At 42.3% G+C, this 25683-nt stretch overlaps 1 protein-coding gene across 1 annotated transcript in view; it reads right to left on the minus strand.

The window, feature by feature from the left end:
* Window positions 1–479: 479 nt before the first annotated feature.
* Window positions 480–25683, minus strand: part of pvrl2l (PVR cell adhesion molecule related 2 like) — a 241628-nt gene continuing 216424 nt past the window's right edge. Inside the window, exon 7 of the mRNA XM_042506359.1 lies at window positions 480–2145. Coding sequence (XP_042362293.1) covers window positions 1538–2145 — 608 coding nt within the window. The 3' untranslated portion in view covers window positions 480–1537. The remainder of the gene's footprint in view (window positions 2146–25683) is intronic.

Consider the following 25683-nt stretch of genomic DNA (forward strand, 5'->3'; position numbering starts at 1 on the left):
ACAAGAAACAAAGGTTTGGGAGTTTGGGGTTTCATTTAGCCCGTTTCACTTCCTCCCTTGAAATGTGTCTCAGACCGTGCCTCTCTGTCCAATCAGAATAGAGAACATGGAATAATCTGGTACATAGCCTAAGAACATTCTGCAGGACATGGAAAATGAATACATGAAATAACAGCAGCCTCCGACAAAGCCGGTGAATATTTTGCCTCGTCGAATGCGACCCAGATAGGAATATAAATACGAGTTATCCCCTTCTCCCTGCACACAGCCATTGCGGCACTCGTCTAAGCCGCCCATTATGTAAATAAAGAAAGAGCAGAATGAGCGAGAGATGTAATGTGTGTGGGACAGAGCATCAGCATAACACACAAATGGTGCGTGTGGAACAGAAAGAAATGAGATGGAGAGAGAGAGAGAAAGGCAGGGGAAGGGAAATAAAGAAAGAGGAAATATAGGAAGTAATTTAAAGAGGAAAAGAGGAAAAAGGGGGAAAATACAGCTGCAAACAAAGAAAAGCACATCTTTTTATTTTTTTTTACCCATTAAATGAGTCATTACCGACCCAATGTGGTACTGTGTGAAACCCCCCAAGGCTCCCGGTGCGTCGTTTCCTTAGCGAGATCAACACCATTACACAACAGTAACAACAACAACAACAACAGCTACAACAAGAACAATAACAACAACTGTGCTATAGTGAGACGGCGCCCAATATATAGATGATGCACATCATTAACACCACAGCCAGCCACACATTAGCACGCACTGTTAAGTCTGTTATGTTACTCAGTTTAGTGGCCCCTCGCTCTGGAAACCAGTTGGTGTCACAGGGTGGGGCGAGTCACTGTAACACCCCGCCAAAAAAAAAGTCCGATGTACAGAAACTCCATAACTGATGCCAAGGCGACGAGTTTTCAAGTTTAAAATTCGAGCAGAGTCTGTCCAAAGAGTGTGCAGCAACAGCGGCAACATCCACAGAAGCCGTTTGTAAAGTTTTACGCCGATGATGTTTTTCTTTACGTTGAAACAGGAAGGCGAGTTTTGAGTGGTGGTTATGGTGCTCCCGGCTTTGCAGATTATGTTTTCTAGTAAAAATACAACGTAGTCACTCAACACAATCACACACTAGCAAAGCTGAAGAAACAAGAACGTAGCAAGAAGCAGCGTTGCGTCAGAGTTGCTGTGGTTTTCGTTTGCAGTATTTTTTCTTTTTTGTTATATTCGGCTGGCACTGAATGAAATCTGTCTCCACGCTTAAACACAGTCACATATTCAGCCACAGTCCACTTTACTGCCATCACAAGGTTTCCTTCGTCAAAACCTTCATTTTCCTTTTTTTTTTTATAAATCATTTTTCTTTTCATCCTCCGGTGTCAAGCAGAGAGGATGTAATTGATGGCGTCTCTTTGATCGGGTTGAATGTGAAGCAGTTGATGGAGGCGAAAGCGAAGAAGGCTGGCTTGAACTCCCCCTCTTCCTCCCCCGCATCTCCTTCCACTAGTTTCAGACCTCACCTTTTCTCTCCTCTCCTGCGCCCTCAGACATAAATGGCAGTCCGGGAAATGACTGAGCCGTCTCTCTGAGACTCCATGTCGTCATCGAGGTACACGTCCATTTCTTCTTCGCCGCCGTGAGCTCTGTGGACGTGATAGGCCGGAGGAATCATGTTCCCGCCTCCAAACCGGTCGTATTCTTCCTCCATGCTGTCATCCAGGTCAAACTTCCTCCTCTCAGCTTCGTCACCACTAAGGAGGATGTCGTGGGCGGACGGGGGGTTGCCAATTGAAGCGTGGTGGAGGTGATGATGGTGGTAGTCGTTGGCCTTTTCCGTTAGAGTCCCTGTGGCGTCGCAGCCCTCACGATACGTGTAGATGGGCCCGTTGTTGTTGGCGCCCGTCCCGTTCTTATTGCTGCTGTTCCCGGTGCCACTGAAGAGCAGGCGAGCTTTGTTCCCATAGTCTCCGCCGTTGCTGCCACCACTGCCGGTTGCGATGGAGTCCCCGCTGCTGGGGTAACCGCGCCTCTGCTGCCGGCGACTCCGGGTCAGAAGAACGGCAACTAGCGCGACAACCAATAGTAGGGCCAGGAGGGAGCCGATGACGGCGCCCGCCACGACGCCGGCACTGGACGGATCCTCCAGGGCTTCTGCAGAGGGGATGGAGGGGTTGGAAGGAGGGGTGGAAACATGGGTGGAGGAGAAGAAAAAGAGGGCAGGAATTGATGGAAGTCTTGCTCAGTTTTGGACGAGGTATTCACAGTCCTTCTTGTATTGTAAGTGTGCTGTGGTGATAGTGGTGGTGTCTTCCTCTACGTGTGTTACAATCCTCTTACAAGTGTGTAGTAATGTTCTTCTCAGTGTAATCCCTCGGTGAGGGTGCAGTCAGTCATTGCTGGGATCAGGCTGAATGGGACTCATTCACTCTCTCCCAGCGGCTTGTTGCGCTGCATTTCGCAGACAAATTTGCTCTAAACACATGTCTGTCCAGCTGCTGGCACTTCAGTTTTTGTCGCCCCGCCCCCCTCTGCCAGCTGGGGAAAAGCCTTTACTACTGTAATGGTCCTTTGTTCTATACGTCATGTTGGTGTGAGCCAAGTTTGCCTCTCCACTCTTGTTTCAGTTGCAGATTGAAACAATAATGAGAGATGGGTCAGCAAAAAAAGCAGTTTGTTTAGTGCCTGTCTTTGCCACGCGTTAGAGATATCGGCCCGGCAAAGACACACAGACAGACAGAGAGACAGACACACAGAGACAGACAGGCAGAGGGGTTATTTAAAGAGGTTCAGTGGAAAAAGAGCACACCGAGTATGTTTCCATGCACAAAATAATCCAATTTTTGCTGTTATTCCAAAAAAAAGACAATAATGCTACTAAGCTGTTCACATGTCTAATGAAAGTGAATATTCCACTAACACTCCTGTTTATATGCAGCCATGAATACTCCAATTAACATGCCCTAACTTGTCATTTAAATAACATAAAGAAAAAGAACAGCTGGAGCTGGTTGTCATTTTGCTTTTTTGCATCAAAAAAGGATTTTTTCAAATTTTCACACCAGTGGCCACTTTCCTTCCTTCGCCTCCTTGAAAAAGATGGTTCTGGGATATTTGTGCACATCCAAAAAACAAAGTCTTTCATAAAGTTTAAAAGCAGATGTGCTTCTTCTTCTGACCAGAAATGTGGGATTTTCTTTTGCATTGATCTCTGCCCTACTGCTTTGCAAACTGTTGGCTACTTGATTTGCATACAACGTATTCACGACAATGTACAGCGCTGATTGTAAACGTACAAGAGGACGTGTGCAACAAACAGCTGTAAAAACTGCAGTTTTTACTCCAAATTGGCAGTACATGTGCCCCAGAAAATACAAACGTATCCAACATGTCTTAATCGGAAAATACTCAGTTAGTGAAATGTTCTGAATATTTAAACAGAATGTGTTATTTATATGACCCACAAATATTCCAAATTTGGAATATTGCCATATTCACAACAATAGGGTAATATTGGTGTGCATGTAACCGTAGCCACTGTTGCACCTGTGAAGTGCCACAATGCTCAACATCCCTGGAGTCCTCCCATTTTTGCCCTCTGTTTCTCTCCCATCCTCCTAATTATCATAATCTATGTCTCCTTCCCTCTCATCCCCCCCATCCTCTGCTTCCACTGCTGCCTCCCCATGCCTCTCTTATCGGTCAGCTACTCAAACCGCAGGGCGGAGTGATCGCCCGCTGTCAACCCAGGACCGAGTCCAGATCTCACTGATCAGCGGCGCGCAAAGGTAAAAGGTTCACACTGTGGAGCAAGACTCATGCCAGGACATTTATAAGAGGATTCTCTGCAGGAATACGAGAGAGAAAAGAGGCCTGGCTCTGATAGCGTAGGATTTGTGCGAGTGGATTCACGCTGGGCTAAAAAGAGGAGAAAAGAAAGTATCAAACCGAGCAAGGAGAAGCGTTGAACCTATAGAGAGGCGCTGCGCCAGGCTGGCTAATTTTTTTTTTCTTTTGTGAAATCCATTCTGATTTTTCTTTGGGGTGCAGCAAGGGCAGCAGAACGCAGAACAGCAGGGAAATTTGAACCCCTTCCTGTTTTATGCAAATAACAGCGAGGTTCTGCCAGCACTCCTGGCAAACACAGTAGTGAATGCCAATCAAACAATCTGAGCTTGGCTGAAAAGAGCACTGTGCAAGGTTACGTGCCAGGGCAGCGTCAGTGAGGGAATGACTTTTTTTTCTTTCAATGAAATCGCATCGGACATCAAATAATAATCTGTACGGTGCTGGCGAGTGGGAGTTATGTTAACAAAACCAGCAGGGGGATGTCACTATAAGCGAGCTTGGATTGAAAGCCTGTGATTCATACAAATTGTTCATTCTGAGGGTGAAGGAGAAAAAAGAGACGGAGATGAAAGAGGAGAGAAAACTAGGGAGAGGTTTCCGGTCGAGTTAAGAAGAGAGGTTTGATTTCAAACACTTCCTTGGTTTTGTCTCACATGGGGGATGCGGGAGGGTTATGCCAGGGTGAGACAGACGGGTTGGGTGTACAAGGCGGCGCTCTTGGGACAGGATATGATGTCTAAATTAGGGGACACTGTCTGGTGATATCCAATTGAAGTGACAGAAGGCATTAAGGATGATGAATCCAACTCTGCCTGTCCTAGTTTTCTCTCGCTCTCTCCACAAACTTACAGACTGGCATGGAAACACAACGCATTAGCCAAAATGTTATTTATATTTATTGTGTCATTTATATTTTAGGCATTAGTCGCATTTATCAAGAGCCTGAGAGCGAAGCAGCTGAATAATGGCCTTTTGTGGTGGGTCGTTGGTGGCTGTCTTTCTTCTGTTAATCAAGTGCTTAAAAATCTATCATTCTGTATGGGCTTTAAAGGACAGTACTCCTACAGAGGCCCATTAGAGCTGGTGTGTTCGTTTTTCAATAAATCATAGGTCACATGCAGGAGCAGCATGATTTCACTCCACAGCTCCGAAGTCCAACGCTCGGGGATGAAAACTGATATCTAAAGTCGGAAGGGGACAAGTTAGCTGCTTCACTGAAAGCAGTTAACGCCAAACAACAGATACAGAACTCGAAACATTCTCCATCACATAATAATGGAAATTCATCTTTCACATAGCTCATAAATAAGAAAAAACACACTACTAGCTGATTCTTTAGGAAAGATTTTATGTGACTACAGCAAAACAGAACTTCCACGTATCTTTAACCAAGTGGCACAGTGTGAAACGGTTTGTCATTTGATAAGTCGATTTGTAGTGCTAGAAGCCACTGATTTGCTTTCAGTCAAAATTTAGGGGATTAAATAAATACATATGCCTATAGAAAGGGCTGCCACGCATTTTCAGGAAAAAAAATTCAAAGCTTTTCAATGACTCATAATAAAAAATATTTCCTGTCACCCTACTTATGGGTGTTTTTCAAATATTAGATTCAAACTGTCCAACATAACTCCAGATAGCTGGCATAGATGAAGGGAGAGAGAGAATTTGGGCAAAAATGAAGAAACGTACTTCAATAATTCTAAATTTATGTTGGCTCACTTGCAAAACAAACCCAGCAGCAATATTTGACAGATCGTTTTGGTCTCTAAAGCTAATTTCCTATTTCATGACAACTGTAATGGTTATGCACAACCAAGGGCGAAGCTACAAGGAGTCACCTTACTTAAATCAAGTCACTCAACCACCCTCGCTCCTCCGTAACACCCACCTCCTGTCCAAAAATGGTCACCTCAGGTCACTTCCAAAGTGTTGTATAGTGACAAATACGAAAAATGGAGCTATAGAGAGGATTTCCAACCGTCTTTTCTCACCTCAGCACAGCTGACAGCTGTAAAGTGGGTGGTGCAACAGGACAAAGCCCCTCTAATCTGATGATGGAAAGGCATGAAGGGAAAGGAGTTTCCAAAGGTATTCGACCAACTGAGAAGCAGTTCTTGACAGAGCACTGGCCCTTAAAGGAGAATGCTGCAGATTTTCAACCAGTTCTGTGTCATCGCTGTGTGTGAGTGTCTGCAGATGGTGCTTAGACTCCACCCGTGCAGCCAGCATCTGGAGCCCGGCCCTTTCAATGGCAAAAGTCATCCCAGTGATGGGAAACATATCATCTATGACACAGTGATGACACAGATCTGGTTTAAAATTTGCAGCATTTTCATTCAGTTGGTTTGTATTTTAACCAGTCTGGCGCCTCAGTCACAAAAACTAAGGAACAGTTTGCCATTTTAGTGTGTTTATTCGCTTTTGTTGCAGACAGTTGTATAAAAAGAAGAGAAACAGCAAAGACCTCCCTGTAAAATCAAGGCTTGTTGTTTTTTGTATATATTGACCAAATGTTAAGATTCAAAATGTCAGTCAGTGAGCTTTAAAGGTGTTGGTGGGCATATTTTTGAACTTTGGACAGAGTCAGACTGTCTATGCTTCTATGCTTCCAGTCTTTTTTGTTGCAAAAACTAACCTTATTGCCTTGTGGCTCAAGCTCCATACTTAATGTACAGACATGAAATTGATATTGATTTTCTCCACTTATTCTCTGCAATAAAGCCAATAAGTGTCTTTTCCAAAATGTCTCAATATTCCTTCAAGATATGACTATTTTTTGACAGGCCAGTTTCTGGTAGGATATGTTTTAGATGTAGCATAAGTTTTAACTTTGACACAGATTTCCTTTTTTGTTACTGTCTTCGATCAAATAGGAATGTTGGGTAGAGAACTGTAAACTGCTGCCAATGTCGATCAATGGGTGCACATGATGGCACTAGTTCATTATGACACTGTGATGTTTAATGCCTTTAGAAAATGCTAAAAATACACTCAAGTATAGTAGAAAATCATCTTTTATCAGATACAAGATTTCTGCAGGCGTTTTCTGACATCACTTATTAGAATCTAAAACACTAATGGATCACGGATTTGCTCGGACAAAAAATGTGCCAGATGCATGATCAACGTCAGTGTCAAATCCTTGTCAACCGCCCAAAGAGATGCTTTGGTAAACACTGTTCTATGAACATATTTGCTTGGGAAAAAAATGGAAAAAAAGGAAGAAAAAAAAAAAGCAGAGAGACTATCGTTAGCAAGAAAATAGGCCATGCTTGTCATCCTTATTTCTCATCAACAGCAGCAGCCTGCCTGCATTAAGAAGCACGGTGATAAATGTCAAAGAGAGAGGCAGGGGAGCTTATATCAGTCTCTGTATTAGTGTCATGTACATGGAGGAGATTAGGAAAGAGAGAGAGAGAGAGAGAGAGAGAGAGAGAGAGAGAGAGAGAGAGAGAGAGAGAGAGAGCCATGAAAACTATCCATTACTAGTCAGTTACATTCACTGTGGTAGGGATAATCTAAATGAGAAGATTTGGGATTTGAGGAGGCAAGGTGCAAAGAGTTAGAAGGGTAGAGTGAGATAGACAAACACGGAGAGAGATAATCTAAGTGGTATGAAAATAGCAAAATCTAAATAATCTTTTGTTGATCTCCTTCGCCACCTCTCTCCTTCCTCCTTCCGTGCATTGTTCTGAAAGCTGAAAAGCACAGAGAGCTGCTTCGACAGTCATATAATAAGCCAAAGGCAGTGACTCTAAAAGCTCCACAGTGGGGACTCTCATTAAACGCAGCTTTTGGTCAAGGACAAGAAATATAAAAATGCACCCATGAATATACTCCAAACTTCAAAACACTTTAGTTGAAGACAAAATACAAAGGGACGAGACATCTCTCCTTCACAAAGACCACCCACTTAGACAGAAGAGTTTCTGTGTAAAATAAAATATGCCTTCATTAGTTTCATTGTACGGGATACGACTTAGACAAGCACCTGAGACAGGAGGTATGTAAATGTTATTTTTTTTAAACAGCAATTGCACGCCGACCTTCCGAATCCCCCACTGGTCCCATAAAATTGCCTGAATAACTTGGTTATTACTAAGCATTGTATAGAACATATCAACAATATCATTTAAATGCTGGTTTGAGTTGATTTTTGACCTCTAGAGCAGCGTGCTTCTAGGGAATTCAAGCAACCTCTCCCACACACTGCTGAGCAGGTTCCCTTAAAAATGTAAGTAATTGCAATGTTGAGATAGAGGTCAGCAGGACCATGAGCTGGAGCATCTTCTTGAAGAATGCTTGCAGGTTCATCACTGATGGCGCACCATGATTAGAAAGCGTCTCCTGCATTATAGAATAACCTTTAACATTAATGTTGGCTATGAGAACCTTTTTCTTAAAAACGACCTGCTCCTGAGACGCATATAATGTAAATGTTTGAGTTCAACAAGAGTGGGAAGAGCCACGGTTATTAGTTCTACTTTGTAAGGTTACACAGGAGCCTAATATATAAAACTAAAGATACCGCCTCACAGCTGATGCCTTCATGTACCAGTCAAGTTGCAGTTACAGTCCAGACTCATCTGTCGCCGTAACAGTTAACGGTGTATCAGATATTGATGTTGCTGTAAACAACCTTTGACCTTTTGGATTAAAAAATGTCATCATTATATCCTATTAGACATTTGTCTTAAAATGTTGTCATAATTTGTATATGGATTCTTGAATTATGTCCAAAGTCATGTTTAGTGAGATCACAGTGACTTTTGAACACCAAATTCTAATCAGTTCATCCTTAAGTCCAAGTGGATGTTTGTGCCAAACTTTAGGAAACTTCTTCAAGGCTTTTCGGATACCTCATTTGCAAGAATGGGGCAGAAATAAGCTACAGTGACCTTTTCCACCAAAATCTAAGCAGTTCATTTAGTCCAAGTAGACGTTTGTGCCAAATTAAATGAAATTCTCTCAAAGTGATCTTGAGGTATCACAAGAATGACATAGATGAGGTCACCGTGACCTTTTTCCTATGACCACCAAAATCTAATCAGGTCATTTGTGCCAAATCTGAAGAAATTCCCTCAAGGCGTTCTTGAGATATCACAACAGACAGACAACCAGGCCATAACTATCGCTGCTGCGGAGGCAAAAAAATATTACAATGCCTCGTACTTTGAGTTCAAGTTTCTCAAATGGTGATAATCACTTTTATAGGTTTAATTGTACTTTAACTTGAGTTCATCATTGAGTACAGGTGGACATTTGTGCCAAATTTAAAGGAAATTCTGTCATTGTGTTATTGAAATATCATGTTCACAAGAATGAGATGGAGATATCCTCTGACTTTTGACCACCAAAATCTGAACGGATCATTGTTGAGTCGAAAATTACGTTTGCACCAAATTTGAGGAAATTGCCTCGCACTGAAATGAATGGGATGGACAAACAACCCAAAAACATAATGCCATCGGCCATGACTACTACTGAGGCATAAAATACTGTATTAACATGTAAAGTACATTGTACTTTGAGTGATTTCTTAACCAGGTACTTTTTTCACTTTGAGTAGGTAATGATCAATTTCATGGGAGTAAATGTACTTTAAGTTGAATATAGATTTTCAGTACTCGACCCTCCACTGATTAGAATTCATTACTTCAGCTTGTTTCGAACTGGTCATCCTTACCGTCAGCTATTTGGGTTTGCTGTACTTAGCTGACCTGCTGACCTTCCAGGATTATGAAAGCTATGGTTCTGAAGAGTGAATAGACAGGGAATGGCTTGCACTCAGACAGTCAGTAAATACTTTTCTCTATCTGGCAAACAAAAAGTGCTCCATCATCATTACCCTATCATCAGTCTAAATTGACTTTTTTTTTTGTTGTTTCTGAGTGCAGGCTTCTCTGTCCTGAAAGTTGTGTCGACTCTATCTCTTTCCAAATTCAAACCAGTGCCACAGCGACAGATGGAGGATCTCCTCAGATTTTATGCAAATTAATGAAAAATGTCTGCCATTTGTTGTCTGTTTGCTGCTTATCTGTGCTTTAAACACATTTGACCTTTGGTTTATCTTTGCCTGCAGAAGAACTTTGCATCTGAACTGAACTCTATTCTGCTTCTTGGGTACAAATAACCCACATAAGCTTTGTACTATGTTTGTGTTACGTTTTCTAATAAAAAGCCATAAACAAACTACAGTAGAAAAAATGACGTCATGATTTATCCGCTCCATGTATAAGCAGTGTGTCTGGGAGGCAAAGGCTCATAATTCGAACAGATGTAAGCGGAGGTGGGGGAGGTGAGGCCGAGGCTAAATGTTATCACGGTGGGTTAATGGGACCCGGAGGCAACGCAGACTGGAAATCACAGTTGTACAGTAGAAAGAGGATTTGAAGGGAAACTGACACAGCAAGCCAAAGCTAAAGATTTATTGCTGACTTTGACATGGTGCATTTTTAAGGATTGATTTTAAGGAAATAACCTTGTGCTGTTTGCCTGAGCAGATGGATGCATACAAAGCACGATGAAAGAGATGCACAAGGTCCGATTTAAAGGACGTGTGTCAATAAAGACGATAATGGCTTACAATTTTCCAGTTGATGGCAGTGCACAGGACAGGTACTTGTGTATCATCTAGCACAGTGTGCTACGTCTGCAGCATCTGACTGAGTCAGATTAGGATTCATTCATGAATAACAAAGAACACCGATTGTGCCTAGTTCCAGGAACATGTATTGTTTTTCTCTACAACAAAGTACATCTCAGCCATTAAAGGTGTTTATTTACCGTTAATGTAAGGCAGAGTCAGTGGGCTCGCTCTGAATAAAAGCTCTTTTAGAAAGAAGGAGCAATTTAAACAGGTAAATAGGGTCACATGTACATTTTCCTCCAATGTAACTGCACATTAATGAGGCAAGGAAGTGTACTGCTGCAGGTTTTGCAGTATTAAAAATAAGACACTACAGATTTCTAACTTCTATTTACCTGCTTATTCTCCCGAATACACCCACACAATTATTCATGTACATACTTGTAAACACTTCAGACAACATCAAATACAAAACAAAGATCTACATACACAACAATAACCCCAACGCTTGGGGAGTTGCTGTGACTGACGAGTGCTAGCATGTCCCAGCTGTAGCGTTCAGAAACTAGCCCTGCGAGTATAGTCACCGAATCACCAAGCTTCTAGCATCGAATATTTAGCAAAAACACACATCAAGCTGCTTCGCCGTTTTTTCTAAATTAATATTTCATGCACAAAGTACCAATAAGTGGTACTTTAAAATAAACATTAAAATCCTCCTCCACTCAAAAAAAGGAAATATATAAAGAGAAGTAACCACTTCAAAGTTTCCACAAACCTCTATTACTTCTGATTTCTACCGTTTACCTGTTCACTGACATTGCCCACGACATCACACGGACACACCAACAAAACAACACACACACACACACACACACACACACCTGCCGACAGAGAACAGAGAGGCAGGCTCCTGTGCTGCAGTGCTGTGTGCAGATATCTGCTACTGGCAGCGGGAATGCAGCCTACTGCCTATATTTAGTGGATTTACCTGTGTTTGAAAAACCTGCATACATTGGAGAAAGTGCGAGGCGACAACAACTACCACAAACAGTGATGATGGGAGAGGACAGAGGCCTTTTTCAGTGAGGGAGAAGAGTGAATTTGTTTACAAGCCCTTTTTTTTAAACCATTATTTGTGAAAACCATGCAAAAACCAACCAAACAGAATATTAATACTAGTATAAATATTTTAAAACATTTGCAGAGAGAGACAGTACACAGGCACAAAATTGAAATTGTTAAAACTACTAACGTTGTCACAATGTATAAATCTGCTGTCCAGCAGAACAACTTATAAAGCAACCTGTAAGTGTAATGTATAGCCTACTGTTACTGTGACTTCACTTTCATTTTAAAGCATAACTTCTTTGATGCAAATAAGACACAAAATGAACTTGCAGGTCTGTGTGTGTCGGTTTGCAGTTCAGAATGATTCTTAAGTGTTTAAATGGGAAAGTATATCACACTAAAAAAGCAATGAAGCGACTTTTAATGGGGCTTCAAGTTAGTGTTTATGCTGTCGTTTGTGCACTAATTGTTGCACTACAATGACAAACATTGAGTACACACACACGCGCGCGCACACACACACACACGCACACACACAAAATGGGACATCAAAACATTATCAGTCACACTCACTTTACATACAGACACTCCGAAGCAAACACAAATACTGTATATATAAATGATTAATGCTCTAAATTTCTTTCCATTCACACACACTCACACACACACACACACACACACACAGATGAGCATTGTTACACACACAGACACACACACAGACACACACACAAATCCCACAAACATCTGTTAGCTAGTAGACACTAAAAGCCTTCAGTGTGTATCTGTGTCACATCTGTAACCCAGCCACAGCGGCTGTATATCACACGCACACTCATGCACGCATGCGCACTCTGCTTAATTACCCCTGATGACACAGACAAACTTGCACACATGATGAACACACACACACACTCAGTCTATTCAATTAGCGCTGATTATCCCTGATCTTCACCCACACATCATTTGCCCCACAACCAAACTCTTACACAGTCCCCCCCGCATCCAACCACCGGTGTTTCCATGACGATCTCAATCATTTCCTCATGCAACCCCTCAGTGCCGCAGTGAGGGAGGAAATTTCCTGCTTAAATCATCTTCAATTCTGTCTCTTCATCACGGATTCTAGCCGGTGCTTTTCATCTCCGGCTCTCTCCCCTCGCTTTTCATCAGTGAGGAAATAATCAGAGGGTGGTATAAAAAAGAGAGAGAAAGAACTAAACTGTAAACCACACAAAAAAGAGACAGAGAAAGGGGGTGGAAAAAGTCAGAATGACTTTTTTAAGCATCTTGTTTTTGGCATTTTTCTTGGCCCATTTAGCCTCACTGTGCTTTCTCCTCTGGGACTCTCGGGATTTTAAATGGATGCTTTCTGACACAGAGCAAGCAGATGGGATGAAAACTAAAGAGCACAGACAGACGGGAAGGAGACAGAGAGAGAGAAAGACAGAGAGAAAGGGAGGGAGGGGATGCAGTGGGTAAAGGAATAGATAGATGGATAGATGGAAGTGGAGATAAATGGGTGGATTCATCGCTTTCAAGTTCATTACCCCTTTTCACCTTGAAAGCTCATCTGCGTTGCTTTTTTTCCCTGCAGAAAATACACATTCAAACTTACAAAAGGCACTCGCGGGAGTTGCATCTACATGCATGAGAACAGACACATCAACGCGATCCATGCACACACACACGCTCTGACTAATTAAGTTTCTTCCCATTCCGTGGCACCCTGCAGGGGTTGCGAACTTCAGGAGGTTTCCCAAGTGCCTCCCGACCTTCCTCTCCGAGCTCTTCGCTCATTTAGCATCCAGCTGCTGCACACACAGTCGCTCATACAAACACTCAATAAATGACTCAAACACACACATGCGCGCATGCACACATACACACACACATCCCCGACGTTTTCCCCCACTCCTGGCCCCATTCACCTTAATAACTACCCTCAGCCTAAAGTGTAAATGCACAAAAATTACAGCCTGTACACACACATTTGTGCAAGACTGCGCTCCTATTTGCACACAGCACACCAGACAGTATGAACATACAAAAGCACCTTAACTCACTTTTGACAAACTTTTGACAGCAAATATATGTAAAAGCACACAACCAGTGTGCTGACCACTATCTTTGCATCTTTTTCCTTGCTAACACACTCTACAAAACCAGCTCTGACACAACACCACAGGAATGTAAGGCCTCGGAGGGAATTAACTCCAGCCAGGAGTTTTACCGAGCGCAGATTAACTGTACATGCACAACTGCAGTTGTAAAATGCAGCCATAAAAACACACTGCAAGGCAACAAAATGGAAAGAACGGGACTGGATATTGATTCTGAGTACATGTGCCTCCACTTACACCAGTCAGACGAATTCAGAGCCCGATATTAGCCGCCTGCGGTGTGTGCTACAGTGTACAAAGTGAGAGCATTAAAAGTTTTAGCTTTAGCTGTGCAGCAATGGGGACTAAGAAAAGACTGATGTTTGACTATGGCTACAGGGTGAGTAAATGTGCTGCAAAGTGGATCCTCGGCTCTAATTGAAGAATTGCGATCAATCTCAAACATAGTCAAGGTCAGTTCAAGCATGGATCAATTCACATCAATATCCTTACTTGAAGGCATTTGAAGCTTAGAGCTATAGTTGACAACTTTTACAAATAAAAGTTTTTGTCATTTTTGCTGAAACTGTCACTGCATCCAGACAGTAGTACATGAGACAGATAATCTGCATCTTACTTCTAATTCTGACGCTTCGAATGGCATTAACAAATATATTTGATTGAGAAGGTTTAAGTAACAGTAAAAACAGTGAGAGTAAACAGTAAACTAAAACATGTTATTGAAAATATTTGAGGCAAGAAATAGGCGATGCAGTAACAGAATCTTGATTTTGATTCGATCAGTGCTGCCTAGTTTAACTGTTTGACTGCAGTTCACAGAGTAACTGACATGACTGACAACTGCTTTATAAACTCCTCAGCTCTGTTTGGCTGTTTTTGTTCACATACACTGGATTCTTGTAAATGCCACTTGAAGCACTTAGAGAAAGAAGAGGAACATGTTTTTTTCCCACTGATCATCTGTCTCATGTCTGGATATAGACAAAAAGTTATTTTTATCTAAAGTTATAAACTACAGCTTCTACAGGACACTGCATTCAAGTAAATACTTCTGTTCATACTGCCAGCTGCATTAGAGACTCTTCAGCTCTGATTGGTTATTTTTGTTCACAGCAAATGCCATAAGCAGCCCTACATGCGGACAGAGGAACACGATGTTTTCACAAACTTTCTGTCTCATGTACTACTGTCTGGAATTAGTGACACTTTCAGCATAAATACCAAAAAGTTATTTTTTCATAAAGATACAACTACAGCCTCAAGAGGCTAATTCCTTCAGCTGAATACTTAAAAAAAATATAGCGCTATACAAATAGAATCAGATAGATAGATAGATAAATAGATAGATAGATAGATACATAGATAGATAGATGTACTACAGACAGTTATGTAGCAACTGTTTTAGCAAGTAACAAAAAGTTATTTTTTTATAGTTACTAAATTAGACTCTTTGGCTCTCTTTGACATGAGGTGGATTCTTGCAAATGCTGTTATTATCTATTATCTGTCTCATGGACTACTGTCTGAATGAAGCGAGGGTTTCAGCAAATAAAACAAAAAGTTATTTTCATAAGTGACCAACTACGAATTCAAGCAGCAGATTCTTTTGTTTGTATTCTGTCCTTTTACTTTCATACAAGGTCAGATTATAATAAAGAAAATGGCATTTTCCCTGCTGGTTTTGATTTTCTTGCCTGAGTTGAAACTCTGTGCAGTTTCTTGTGTTGAAAGACATTTTATTCTTTTACCATAATATAATCATACTGGGGGTTCACCAGGAAATGCTTTTATCGTATATTAAAATCTGCTATTACAAATGCATAGTTTTCATGTGTCAACAGGGCCACTGTAACACCCCTCGTTGAGCGCGCACACATAACCCAAGGTGTAATGGAAATGTCTTCTTAGCCAGCAGATCTTAAGATTTTTCTACCTTCTCCTGCATGATTAGGTGTGACACCCCTAAAGCAATAGATAATTAGGTCGTCTTGAAAATGTGTGTCCCGTGTAAGATCAGGGCAGTGACCTTAAAAAGGGGGTGAGAGCCTCCGTCTTGTAACCTGTCATACTGACCGCAGCTGTCTGTGAGGCACAATTCTACAATAAGCCTTTAAATCTTATTACAGGTAGAAGTCGACAGTCAAGTGGTACATGCATTTTGTAAGTCTGATTTAATCAAACTCAGATTGCTACTTGCAAAATGAGCACTTACTACCCACTGGGCCAGCAGGGTGGCCTGTGATTACAGATACAAACCCTGTAATATAAAAGATAAGAGGTTTGATTCCAGACCTTGGCCTAAGGATACGATCACACCTCCATCTTTTGGTTTTTCTTGGTACAAGCCAAGTTTATTTTCTCACTAATGACAGGGGAACCACAGCTTGTAAAAGCAAAGTCGCAAGACTCTCAACAAGCTTGTTTACTGGACAGTGTTTGGGAGCTGACATGTTGCCAGGTTGGAGAATTACTGGAAAAGATCTCAGTTCCAGTAACGTTTGTGTTGCTTGCCATAATTCTCCCTCTCTGTGAGGACACATGAAGAAACAGCTGAGCGTCGGCCCAGTTTCCCATGGGTTCAATTTGTTAATGCTCAGCTTTCCAGAGATGAGAAACTGCTCGGTGTCAGGTGTCAACATCAGTGTAAAAATACAAGTTTTGGGTGCAGTCCTGCAGTTGGAACACACTGTGTTCTCTTAACAAGCTGCATCACATGGCTCATGGATCGAGACTTATTTTGGAGGGTTTTGGGTGGAGCTTTAATGGCACTGTCTTCACCTATGTAGCCAAACCAATTGCACTAAAACAGTCAACATTTCGTTAAGTACGTTTACATGCACAGTTTAGTCGAGCTACAGTCATAGCGCGATAAGGTCGTTTTATTGAACTTTTGTCCTTGTCCCAGTATACAAGCACTGGGGGAGAATCGATTTATTGACGGGAGTATGTCCGGCTCTGCCACTGTAGGTGGAGATATGTTCCCTTTCAGCTAGTTGCAGTAAACCTATGCTATCTATAAAGTCTATGATATACACCATATCACAATCACAAATGTTTATTCACGGTAACTTTGGGTGACACTGCCCTTACTGACAGGGATTTGAAGCCTTTTATATTAAAAATTCCAGACTCTGTTGAGAAAACCAGTCATATTATTCCACTAAATGGTTGCTGCTCCACCGTTGCATCCATCAGCTTTTGTGGAAGGTAAAGAGGAGCAAATATTGAAATATAGTGTACACTTAAACTAATATTGATTATTTAATGGGCTAAAATATGTTTTGCTGCAGCCCTGTCCACAGCAGTACATTGCTTAGCTTCAGTGTCGGTGTTGTGGGACTGTACTTTATTTATCAGAGGAGGGGGATGGCTGGAGTGTGACTTTTTTTATTTAAAATAAATAAAAAACACTACCTTTTTATGTCCCTTACCTAAGCCAACATTAAACACACAAGTTCCTCCTCAGTGCTTAATGTTTTTAAAAATACCTTACCCATTTTACAGCACCCCTTTTCCCACATAAATAATGAACACTCCCAATCCCGAACCACTTATGGAGGCCAGAGCAGTAACTATGAGCATGCAGAGAACGCCTAGTCCAGTTAAAGTTCGACTGAGGTGTATACATGACAGAGAAATCAGCTTCCAATCGTATTATCGGGGTGTGCTGGTCTGACTTTGAGAGATTCGATTTAGTCCGATTTGAGTCGGGCTGACATGTTTACATGTGTTTTATAAGTCCAGTTTTAGTCGGATAACACAGTAATTCGACTTTCTAACATTATGTAAACATACTGACTGTATCAATAAAATGTTCCGACCGTGTGTAGTGTGAATTCACCCCGGACTCATTTTTGGAAAGAATCATATTACACTGCTGACTTAAACAGCCGCGACACTTGAGCTGTAAATGATCTGAATGATGCCAAGTTATGACTGAGATGATGGTTTGATTTTTTATCCTCGGCTCTCGCTCGAAACTTTGAACCAGCCGAGATGATAAAAAATAGCCTTTGTCAGCCAGGCGTGTCCATATAAAGAAGCGTTTAATGCAAATCTGCGGCCATCCATCATCCCATTGTGGTGCTTACTCACTGCTCGTGTGAGTCGCTTTCTCGCGCAAACACCAACCCACACACTCGTGCGCAGAGCCGTCAACTCGAGAGGGTTCAGTAGTTTAATGAACATTATTGATGGCGAGGCTACATCACTTCTGGTGTAATTAGTGTGATGTCTCACACCTACATGTCTGTGGCTTCATTAATTCAGTGCAGATTTGAGCTAATATTCATCGGCACATGCTCACACACACACTGACGTATGAGCGCAGGCACACTCATGTATCATAATCCAAACCCCTGGTAAGTGCTCTTGCTTCTGCACTCGGCCTGTGCTGCATTATGCGATGAATTTGCATTGCTGCTGTGCATGTGTTTGGGTATGTGTGTGTGCGCGCCTGAGTTGTGCACTGTCAAATATATTTTTAGTCTTATTCTGCTTGGCTGAATGCAGGGAGCTGATTGGATCCAGACCTTGGCTGTTGATACTGATCAACAAAACCAGCTGAGTGAAAAACAGCCATCAGCCTCCCTCTCCCCACTCTGTCTCCATCCCTCTCGCCCACTCTCACTCAATCCATCTCCCTCTCTAAGTCACCCTCCACTCCCCCACCGCTCCCTCCCTCCCTCTTAAATGGGGCTGTTTGTGGTCGGGTGACTCATTTCTAAGCAAATCTGGACCGTGGAAGAGAGGAGAGCGAAAGGCGGGGGGGAGTTGGGGGGAGTGTGGGGTTAAAGGGGCCCATGAGAGTAGAAAGAAAGAGGAGGAAAGAGAGAGAGGGAAATTAATATGTGCTTGCGTGCCTTTGCTCATTTCAGATGGATCACTTCCATCTTTCAAAACAGTAAAAAAAAAGAGAGAGGGGAGAGAGGGAGACGATGGGGGTGCCAGTGAGGGAGGAAAACAGCAAACCGAGCGAGGGGGATTAAGTCCGCTCTCTAAAGCCACTGCTCTTTTTGCTCCTTTATCCACCTCTCCCTCTCCCCTCGCCTCTCCTCGTGCCCTGCTCATGAATACGATCAGGAGCCCGAAAATGAAAAGCAAACAACAAGGCGGCGATGATGCAGATGCACTTCACGCTTGTATCATGTGTTGTTATGAGAATTGTTGACGCGTCGGCACAATGACATCGGGTCGGCCATTAAGATGCCTGCTCTGTGTGTGGTATTGGCATTGCTGCGAGAAAGGTTCACAGTATATTTTCTCAAGTTTATGTGCTTTGCCGGCTTGGCGGATTGAGTGAAGTGTCTGGGGGGACCTTTGTGGTGCGCACTAGTATGAGTTAGACCAAATGGGATATAAAAATGAATTATTACTGCAGCCCGCACATATTTGCAAGAGTAAATATTAACATGGAATTGGACAAAAGTTTTGCTTAAACCCTTTGCTTAACCTGAGCAAATTGGTTTGATTTCTTGCAAAAGCAATGAGCAACTTACTGAGACAGGGCCCAAAAAAATGAGCTAGACATTGGTAAAAAAAAAAAAGATTAGATCACCCCAAAAAGTCCTCAAAAAAAAAAAAACCCAAACAAATTTATATTCCATATATATGTGTGTGTGTGTGTGTGTGTGTGTGTGTGTGTGTTTGTGAAATTTGATTTATTTTTTTATATTGCCAAGTTGCTCACTGTTTTTCCTCCCCATATTTTCAAAGGAAATTTAACGTTTCAGAAGGTTAAACAGCTTGTCAAAGGCGTCTGAAAAGGGACAAGAAAACTGATGTCCATCTAGGTTTCAAAGGGTAAACTTATCATTCTGGTGTAAATGTTGATTGCACAATGTCTTGGCTATTGAATAATAACACCATTGGCATTTAGACTGCTTTCCTATAAGCCTTGCTTTCACTAGGCCATTCTGTCTGCCACAGGTAATAATCTTCAGGGAAAATGAAGCCTCAATTTATGGCACAAAGGACGCAACCAAAACAGGAAGAGGATAGTGTTTTTGTTTCCCCTGGAAGTGCGCGGGGCTTTAAAGCCAATATTCGTAGAGGCCCATCAGTGGAATTACGACTCCTGTGCCTGTCGCATAAACCACTGGCCTAAAAAGACCTTGACTTGCATTGAGAAAGAGACGTCTGTAAATTGGTAGATATGAAAAAAGAGCTTTTTTGGCTTCATGAGCCGCTGTGCATATTTCATAGGACCGAACAGGGCCCTGCTGCGAATGCTGTATCCAGGTCTCTTTACACTAAACATTTATTTTAGGGCGAATGTTACATAAAGATATTTATATGCCCCAGGAAGCATCAGGGATTTTTTGGAAACATGAAAAAATGGTAAGCGACAACGGTAATTAGCAATAATTACAGCAAATAAGCAAACACTTTACACTTTTGTGTCCGTTAGACAAACACTGAATTTCACTGCTGAATTCATACCACATCGTGCCAGAGTAAAAAATGGAAGAGTTTAATCCTTCAAACTCTGTGTGTTCTACGAATTGCAGAAATTATATATATATATATATATATATATATTTCAATAATTAAATATCCTTAAAAACTGTATTTATATTCATCATAATTATATATTTTAAATTAGTTTACAGATTTATTATTATTCCTAAAGATTTTTTTTCAGGTCATTTCCTTAGTTTTTTTTTACATTTATTTTTTGGTCAGTTTCTTGTCCTTTTCTTTTCCCTTCAAATTTTTGCGTCATTTCTCCATAAATTGCCTTCCTCCTATGTTTTTCAAAGAAATGAAGCCAATTTGCATATACAGATTTGACGACTGTTTCTTCAACTAATGGAAACTGCTGTCAATGGCCAAAACACCAGCCCTTCATAAACCACTGAACAAAGCGGAGATGTGGGCAGACACTCAGAGGTCTGGAACCAGACTGCTTTCGATCCTCTCCTGCCCTCTTAACTCTCTCGTCGATCCAGCCTTCATCTCCTGCTTCCTGTCTCCTTCTCTTACCTACCTTAAAGGTCTTCAAGCATCCGACCTTTCCACTCCATCTCCCTCGAACACACAACCTTACATTCCTCCTTCTCTCCCTCCTCCTGACCTCCCCCTCTCCTCCTCTCTGCATTGATCAGTCTGTAGTGGATTAGAGGCAGAGTGTGATAGCAGTCTGACCCCGGCCGACCCCGAACAAGCCTTGCTGGCTAATTGAAAGACAACGCACTGGTTTGCAGGATTAAAGACCGCTCTGTTTCAACACACATGCACACACACAAATAAACACACAAACATGGAGCGAGATAGGCGAGTTATTGAGGTTTTTTGGATGTGTCAGGCCAGAAGGGAATCGCTCGCAGTTGCAACACCGAGAGGAATGTGACTAAGCCCTCGACACAAATTGGATATTTGTGTGTGTTTGTGTGCAAGTTTGTCTCTATAGACTTCAATACTGTGTGTGTCTGCGTGCGTGCACTGTAGCTGCTTATATAAGTGGTTGTGTGAGTGTTCGTGTGCATACGAGGTGTGTGTTTGTGTGAGTGTACCTGTGTGTGGAGATGAAAAAAAGCAGAGAGAGAAGCGACTGAGCAGAAGCAGAAGCACAGAGGTAATCACAGACCGCTCCCTCGCCAAACTTCAGCTGCAGGTAACACAACTAACATCTGACCCTGTGAGTCCAGTGAAGAATGAGCCTGTGCACGGGTCCACCACCGAATGTGCACATAACATATGTGTGCAGAAGCAAATATGAGCATAGTGTGCATCTGTGCATATAAATTGCAGCCCGGCGATTTGTGCATTATTACCACATAATAAAACCACAGATGTATGTGCAGAACAGTGCGCACAGACTATATTTGATGTATGTAATTTGCAGTACGTCTCTGTGTATTCAGCTATTACACGATATTCTCCCTGGAGCCAAGTTCAGACTTGGATGGCGAATATACTAAACCACAACTACTGAAAAAGAGAGAAACCCAAGAGCTGGAAAGCAGCCCAGAAGAGGTTTATACAGTGCATGACGAGTCTAAGTGTAAGCGCGTGCTCGTTCTCTGCATTCACGGGTCACCCACACGCTGCCTCTCCTTGATTGAAACCAGCAGTGCCTCTGTTCGGCTCAACTCTATCATTGAGCTCACCCTTCTCTTCTAACTGCAGCAGCAATAGGAAAGTCTTGAAATCTTGACTGCATCAACCTGCACAGGCCCTGAACGTGAAATATTTAGGCAAAGAACGTAGAGAAACAAGTACCTCTCTTTAAAATATTTAGACTATATACCACGCAACACTCAACCCCCTCAACCGCTGCGCTCTTATTCTAACTCTGCTGGTTGCGTATCAATAATGCATCCTGTTTCGACAAGATGGATAAATTTCAAAGTGGAGGCTTGGCTTGGCTGACGAGGAGGTGAATACGCCGCTGACCAGTTTGCTAAGTTTTCGGACTGGAACTCACAGCGGGTGAACTTTCCGTTAAATGAGATCACTGTGGTTAAATATGAGATCATGGGTGACATTTTAAAGCTCATTTCCAGATTCAACATGTTTGAACCAACAAAGGCCCCTCAGTGGTCAATTCACTACTGTAATGCCAAGAAAGCCCTAATCAATACCTCACACTGAGCCTCACAACTGCTCATTAGCTGCCAGCAGGGTCCAGCAGTATCAATTTAATCAAACAAAACAATATTAAAGATGCAGACGTCTTCTTTAAGACTGTCAGCCGTAAACAGAAACATCTTCGTCATGCAACAAGTGACATAATTTACATCAATAGTGCTGCACCCGGACATTCTCCCGTAGGCGTTGCCAGAAGGAAATTTACGGGTGAAACACCAAAACAAAAAGCCAATACCTGAATTTCAAGGCTCCTATTAAGCTGTTGAAGTGCACACTGATACTTTAGTTTTGTTCGTTTACAATTAAAATGACTAATGAGCAGAAGTGCATAGACTAACACTGTTATCCTGTTTTAATCTGATATGTATCTGTGTATGGATTTGTTAGGGTATTGATTGTTCGTAGCGTCTATTTGCACCCAAGAGAGAATAATCACATTGTAGCTGCTCGACTCACTCATCCGTGCGGCATGTTGTTATGAATCCCACTGCGCGCTGTGATTGGCTAGTACTTGACATGTTGACGCGTCAACGTTGAAAGTTGCTAAGATCAGGGCAAAGAGGTCGTGGTTAGGGCTAGAACCAGCCAGTCTTGGAAAATCTCTAAGATTGAAATGGTGCATTTATGAGAAAAAAAACTCACAAATGTACTGCCAGGAAGTACAACGATGTTGTTGAAAAGCAACACAGTCCTAAGAGGGAGTACCGGCCTGTGTACACAGTGTCTTTTTTTTTCCAGTGCTTTATGTGGCTGCATGCGGCCACCTAGAGAAAAAGTGCCATGCTCAGCATCTTTTTGTCAGAGTGCTCTGTCTTTTTTGTGAGGCTGCTTCAAGCGCTTCTGGTGCTCTTCTCCAGTTCTGAATTTCAGTACTTAACTGCTCAGATGAGAGGCAAAACGTCTTCAAGAAACTTAACCAAGTCCACTTGCCTCTGATATACCATCTAGGATTACAATGACCTGGATTACTGAGAATCTTTACCAACAACTCCAGATGATCAGTTCAGCACTCTGCAGCTCTGTAAAGTACGCCATCAGGCGGTGTTGGTAGGTTGGTAAAAAGTAGGCACGAGAGTGGTGCCCAGTGCCTGATCTAATGTGTTGTAGGCAGTTAGCGACACAGCACATGTCCTGGCCCTCAGGTTGTCTAGTTTCACAAGATAGAACTTCCCAGCTTATAAAACGAGTAACCCACAGTCTCTTCAGCCTCTTACAGACTGTGATGGGTTTTGCAAGCTACAAGCTACACTCTGCAACATGGCTAGGACCTACATCCATTGACGTCAATACACAACAACAAAACGTGACTGGGGAAAAGTGGCTAACGTCACCTAACATTTCATATTTAGCAGTGCGTCATACCGTGCTGCATTTCTATTGGTTTGTAGATGTAGGACGTAACAGCAGTCACACAGTGAGATGCTCCCAAGTTTTGGACACTGTCAGAATTTTATCCCAGACTGCCTTTGACTGCAAGGCTGTAACAGTGGCCATCCTGTTACCTCTCACTGTGCGACGTGGGACCCCCGTTTTAGAGCCACAACTAAAAAGATCGCCATGTTTCTATCACAATGGTTATCTTTTATCTGGGACAGCCCAAAATTGCACAGTGTATAGTGGGCTTTAAAAACTGCAACGTCTGCCTCTGATCATTTTCGCCAGGGGGGACCAGTTGAGGGAGCAGCAATTCTATCAGCCCCCCAACTGCACTGTTATTTATGTGTCTTATATTAAAAAGATGTTATATTTACCTTAACCGGCTTTCTAAGATGGACATTCTTTTCTTTTATTTGATCACAGCTGGAGTTTGGTTTTGCCTGCCTCCTCTTTAGTAAGAGAAAAATTGTCCTTGATGAACAAAACGGCACCTGCAAATTGTTCAAGAGAGGAGGTGTTGCTGCTGCGTCTGCCTGTGAAAGAGCCCCTCTGTTCTCACAGTCTCGCTGTGTTTCAGTTGAATTCACTGTCTCTGGTAGTGTCTTGAAGGACAAAAAAGGGACCGCCACCGGCTGAGTATGTAACATCAACTTTTGGCTCGCTTCCCAGAAAATAATCTTGCAATGAGACTTGGTAAGAAATAACCAGACTCTTATTCTGTGGAGCCAGCACCCTCCGTATTCCTCCGTTCTCACCTCTTGAACCCTATTTTTGTTCATTTTCAGTTAATCAAAGGCCTAATCCCCTCTGTTAATTCTGCTAATTTGTTCCTGTACCACACAGCCACTTTTCCAAATTTACAGCCATTATGCTCTATGGAAGTATTCTGTATTATAAGCCAATTACAGGCCTAGTCCTAATTAGGTGTCGTTTATGTACACACAGAACAGGAAATTCCCCCAAATGCACCTACTTCACCCAATTCGCTTTCCTTTATTAACAGTTTGCCTCAAATTACATGATTCTTTTGATTAGACCTTGGAATACATTTCCTGGCACATATTTACATGCAGCTTTAACAGTTTCTGTTGCCTGATAAAACAGGTATTGACACTGTATTGGCTGCATGCATCTGGTGTGTGTCGTGCAGAATATTGTATCAAACTATCCATTCTCTTACAGCCTGTTCTCATTCCCAAGTCGTCAAATATTGCCAGTTTGTCAGTGATTTCAACGTCAGACACCAACCCCAAAAGTCACCACTTGTGGTGGTAAGACACAACATTAAGCAGTGTAAGTTTATAAGGCACAACCTTTCCTGGCCATATGATATGCCATCAGCTGGCCAGAGAGCACCTGTCGTAGTGGTATAATATAATGCCAGGTGGCGTCAATCTATAATGCGGTTGAACAGAACCATTCGTGGATGTATGACATGCTGCCAGCCTGCCAGAAGACACGTGTGGCAGTATGATATGATGTTGGGTGCTTTCAGTTTATAACGTGGCTGGACGGAACCTTTCATGGCTGTATGATACGCCGTCAGTCAGCTAGATGACACCTGTCATGACGGTAGGATATGACGCCGGGCAGCGTCAGTGGATAACACGGCCAGAAGGAACCGTTCACTGCTAAATCATACACCACCAGTTGGCCAGATAGCACCTGGCTTTATGGTATGATGCCGGGTGGCGTCAGTTTACAAATGTGGTTGGAGAGAACCTTTCGCGATCGTGTGATATACCGCCAGACGGCCTCAGTTTGAAACGCTTCTGGTAATGATGTAATATAAGAAGCTGGGAAGTCCCTTTAGAGGAGACGGGAGGTGCGGTGAACAAGTCCAACCAACCATGGACTTTCAGCCCGGTGTTCACTTCCCCTAGGAATGTTGAAACCATGAAACATGATGTTATTCTCTAAACCTAGCCACATGCTTTTGTTGCCCAAACCTAAACACGTGCTTGTGTTGCACAGGGAAATAAACTAATGCAGTGTTTTACCAATGTTCTACGTTTATTGTGAAATACGATTATGCATCTTTCATGTAGAAACTGTACTTTTCCCATAAAAACAAAGTATATTTTGAAAAGA

Source organism: Plectropomus leopardus, chromosome 18 (assembly GCF_008729295.1).
Source record: "Plectropomus leopardus isolate mb chromosome 18, YSFRI_Pleo_2.0, whole genome shotgun sequence".
NCBI lineage: Eukaryota > Metazoa > Chordata > Actinopteri > Perciformes > Serranidae > Plectropomus > Plectropomus leopardus.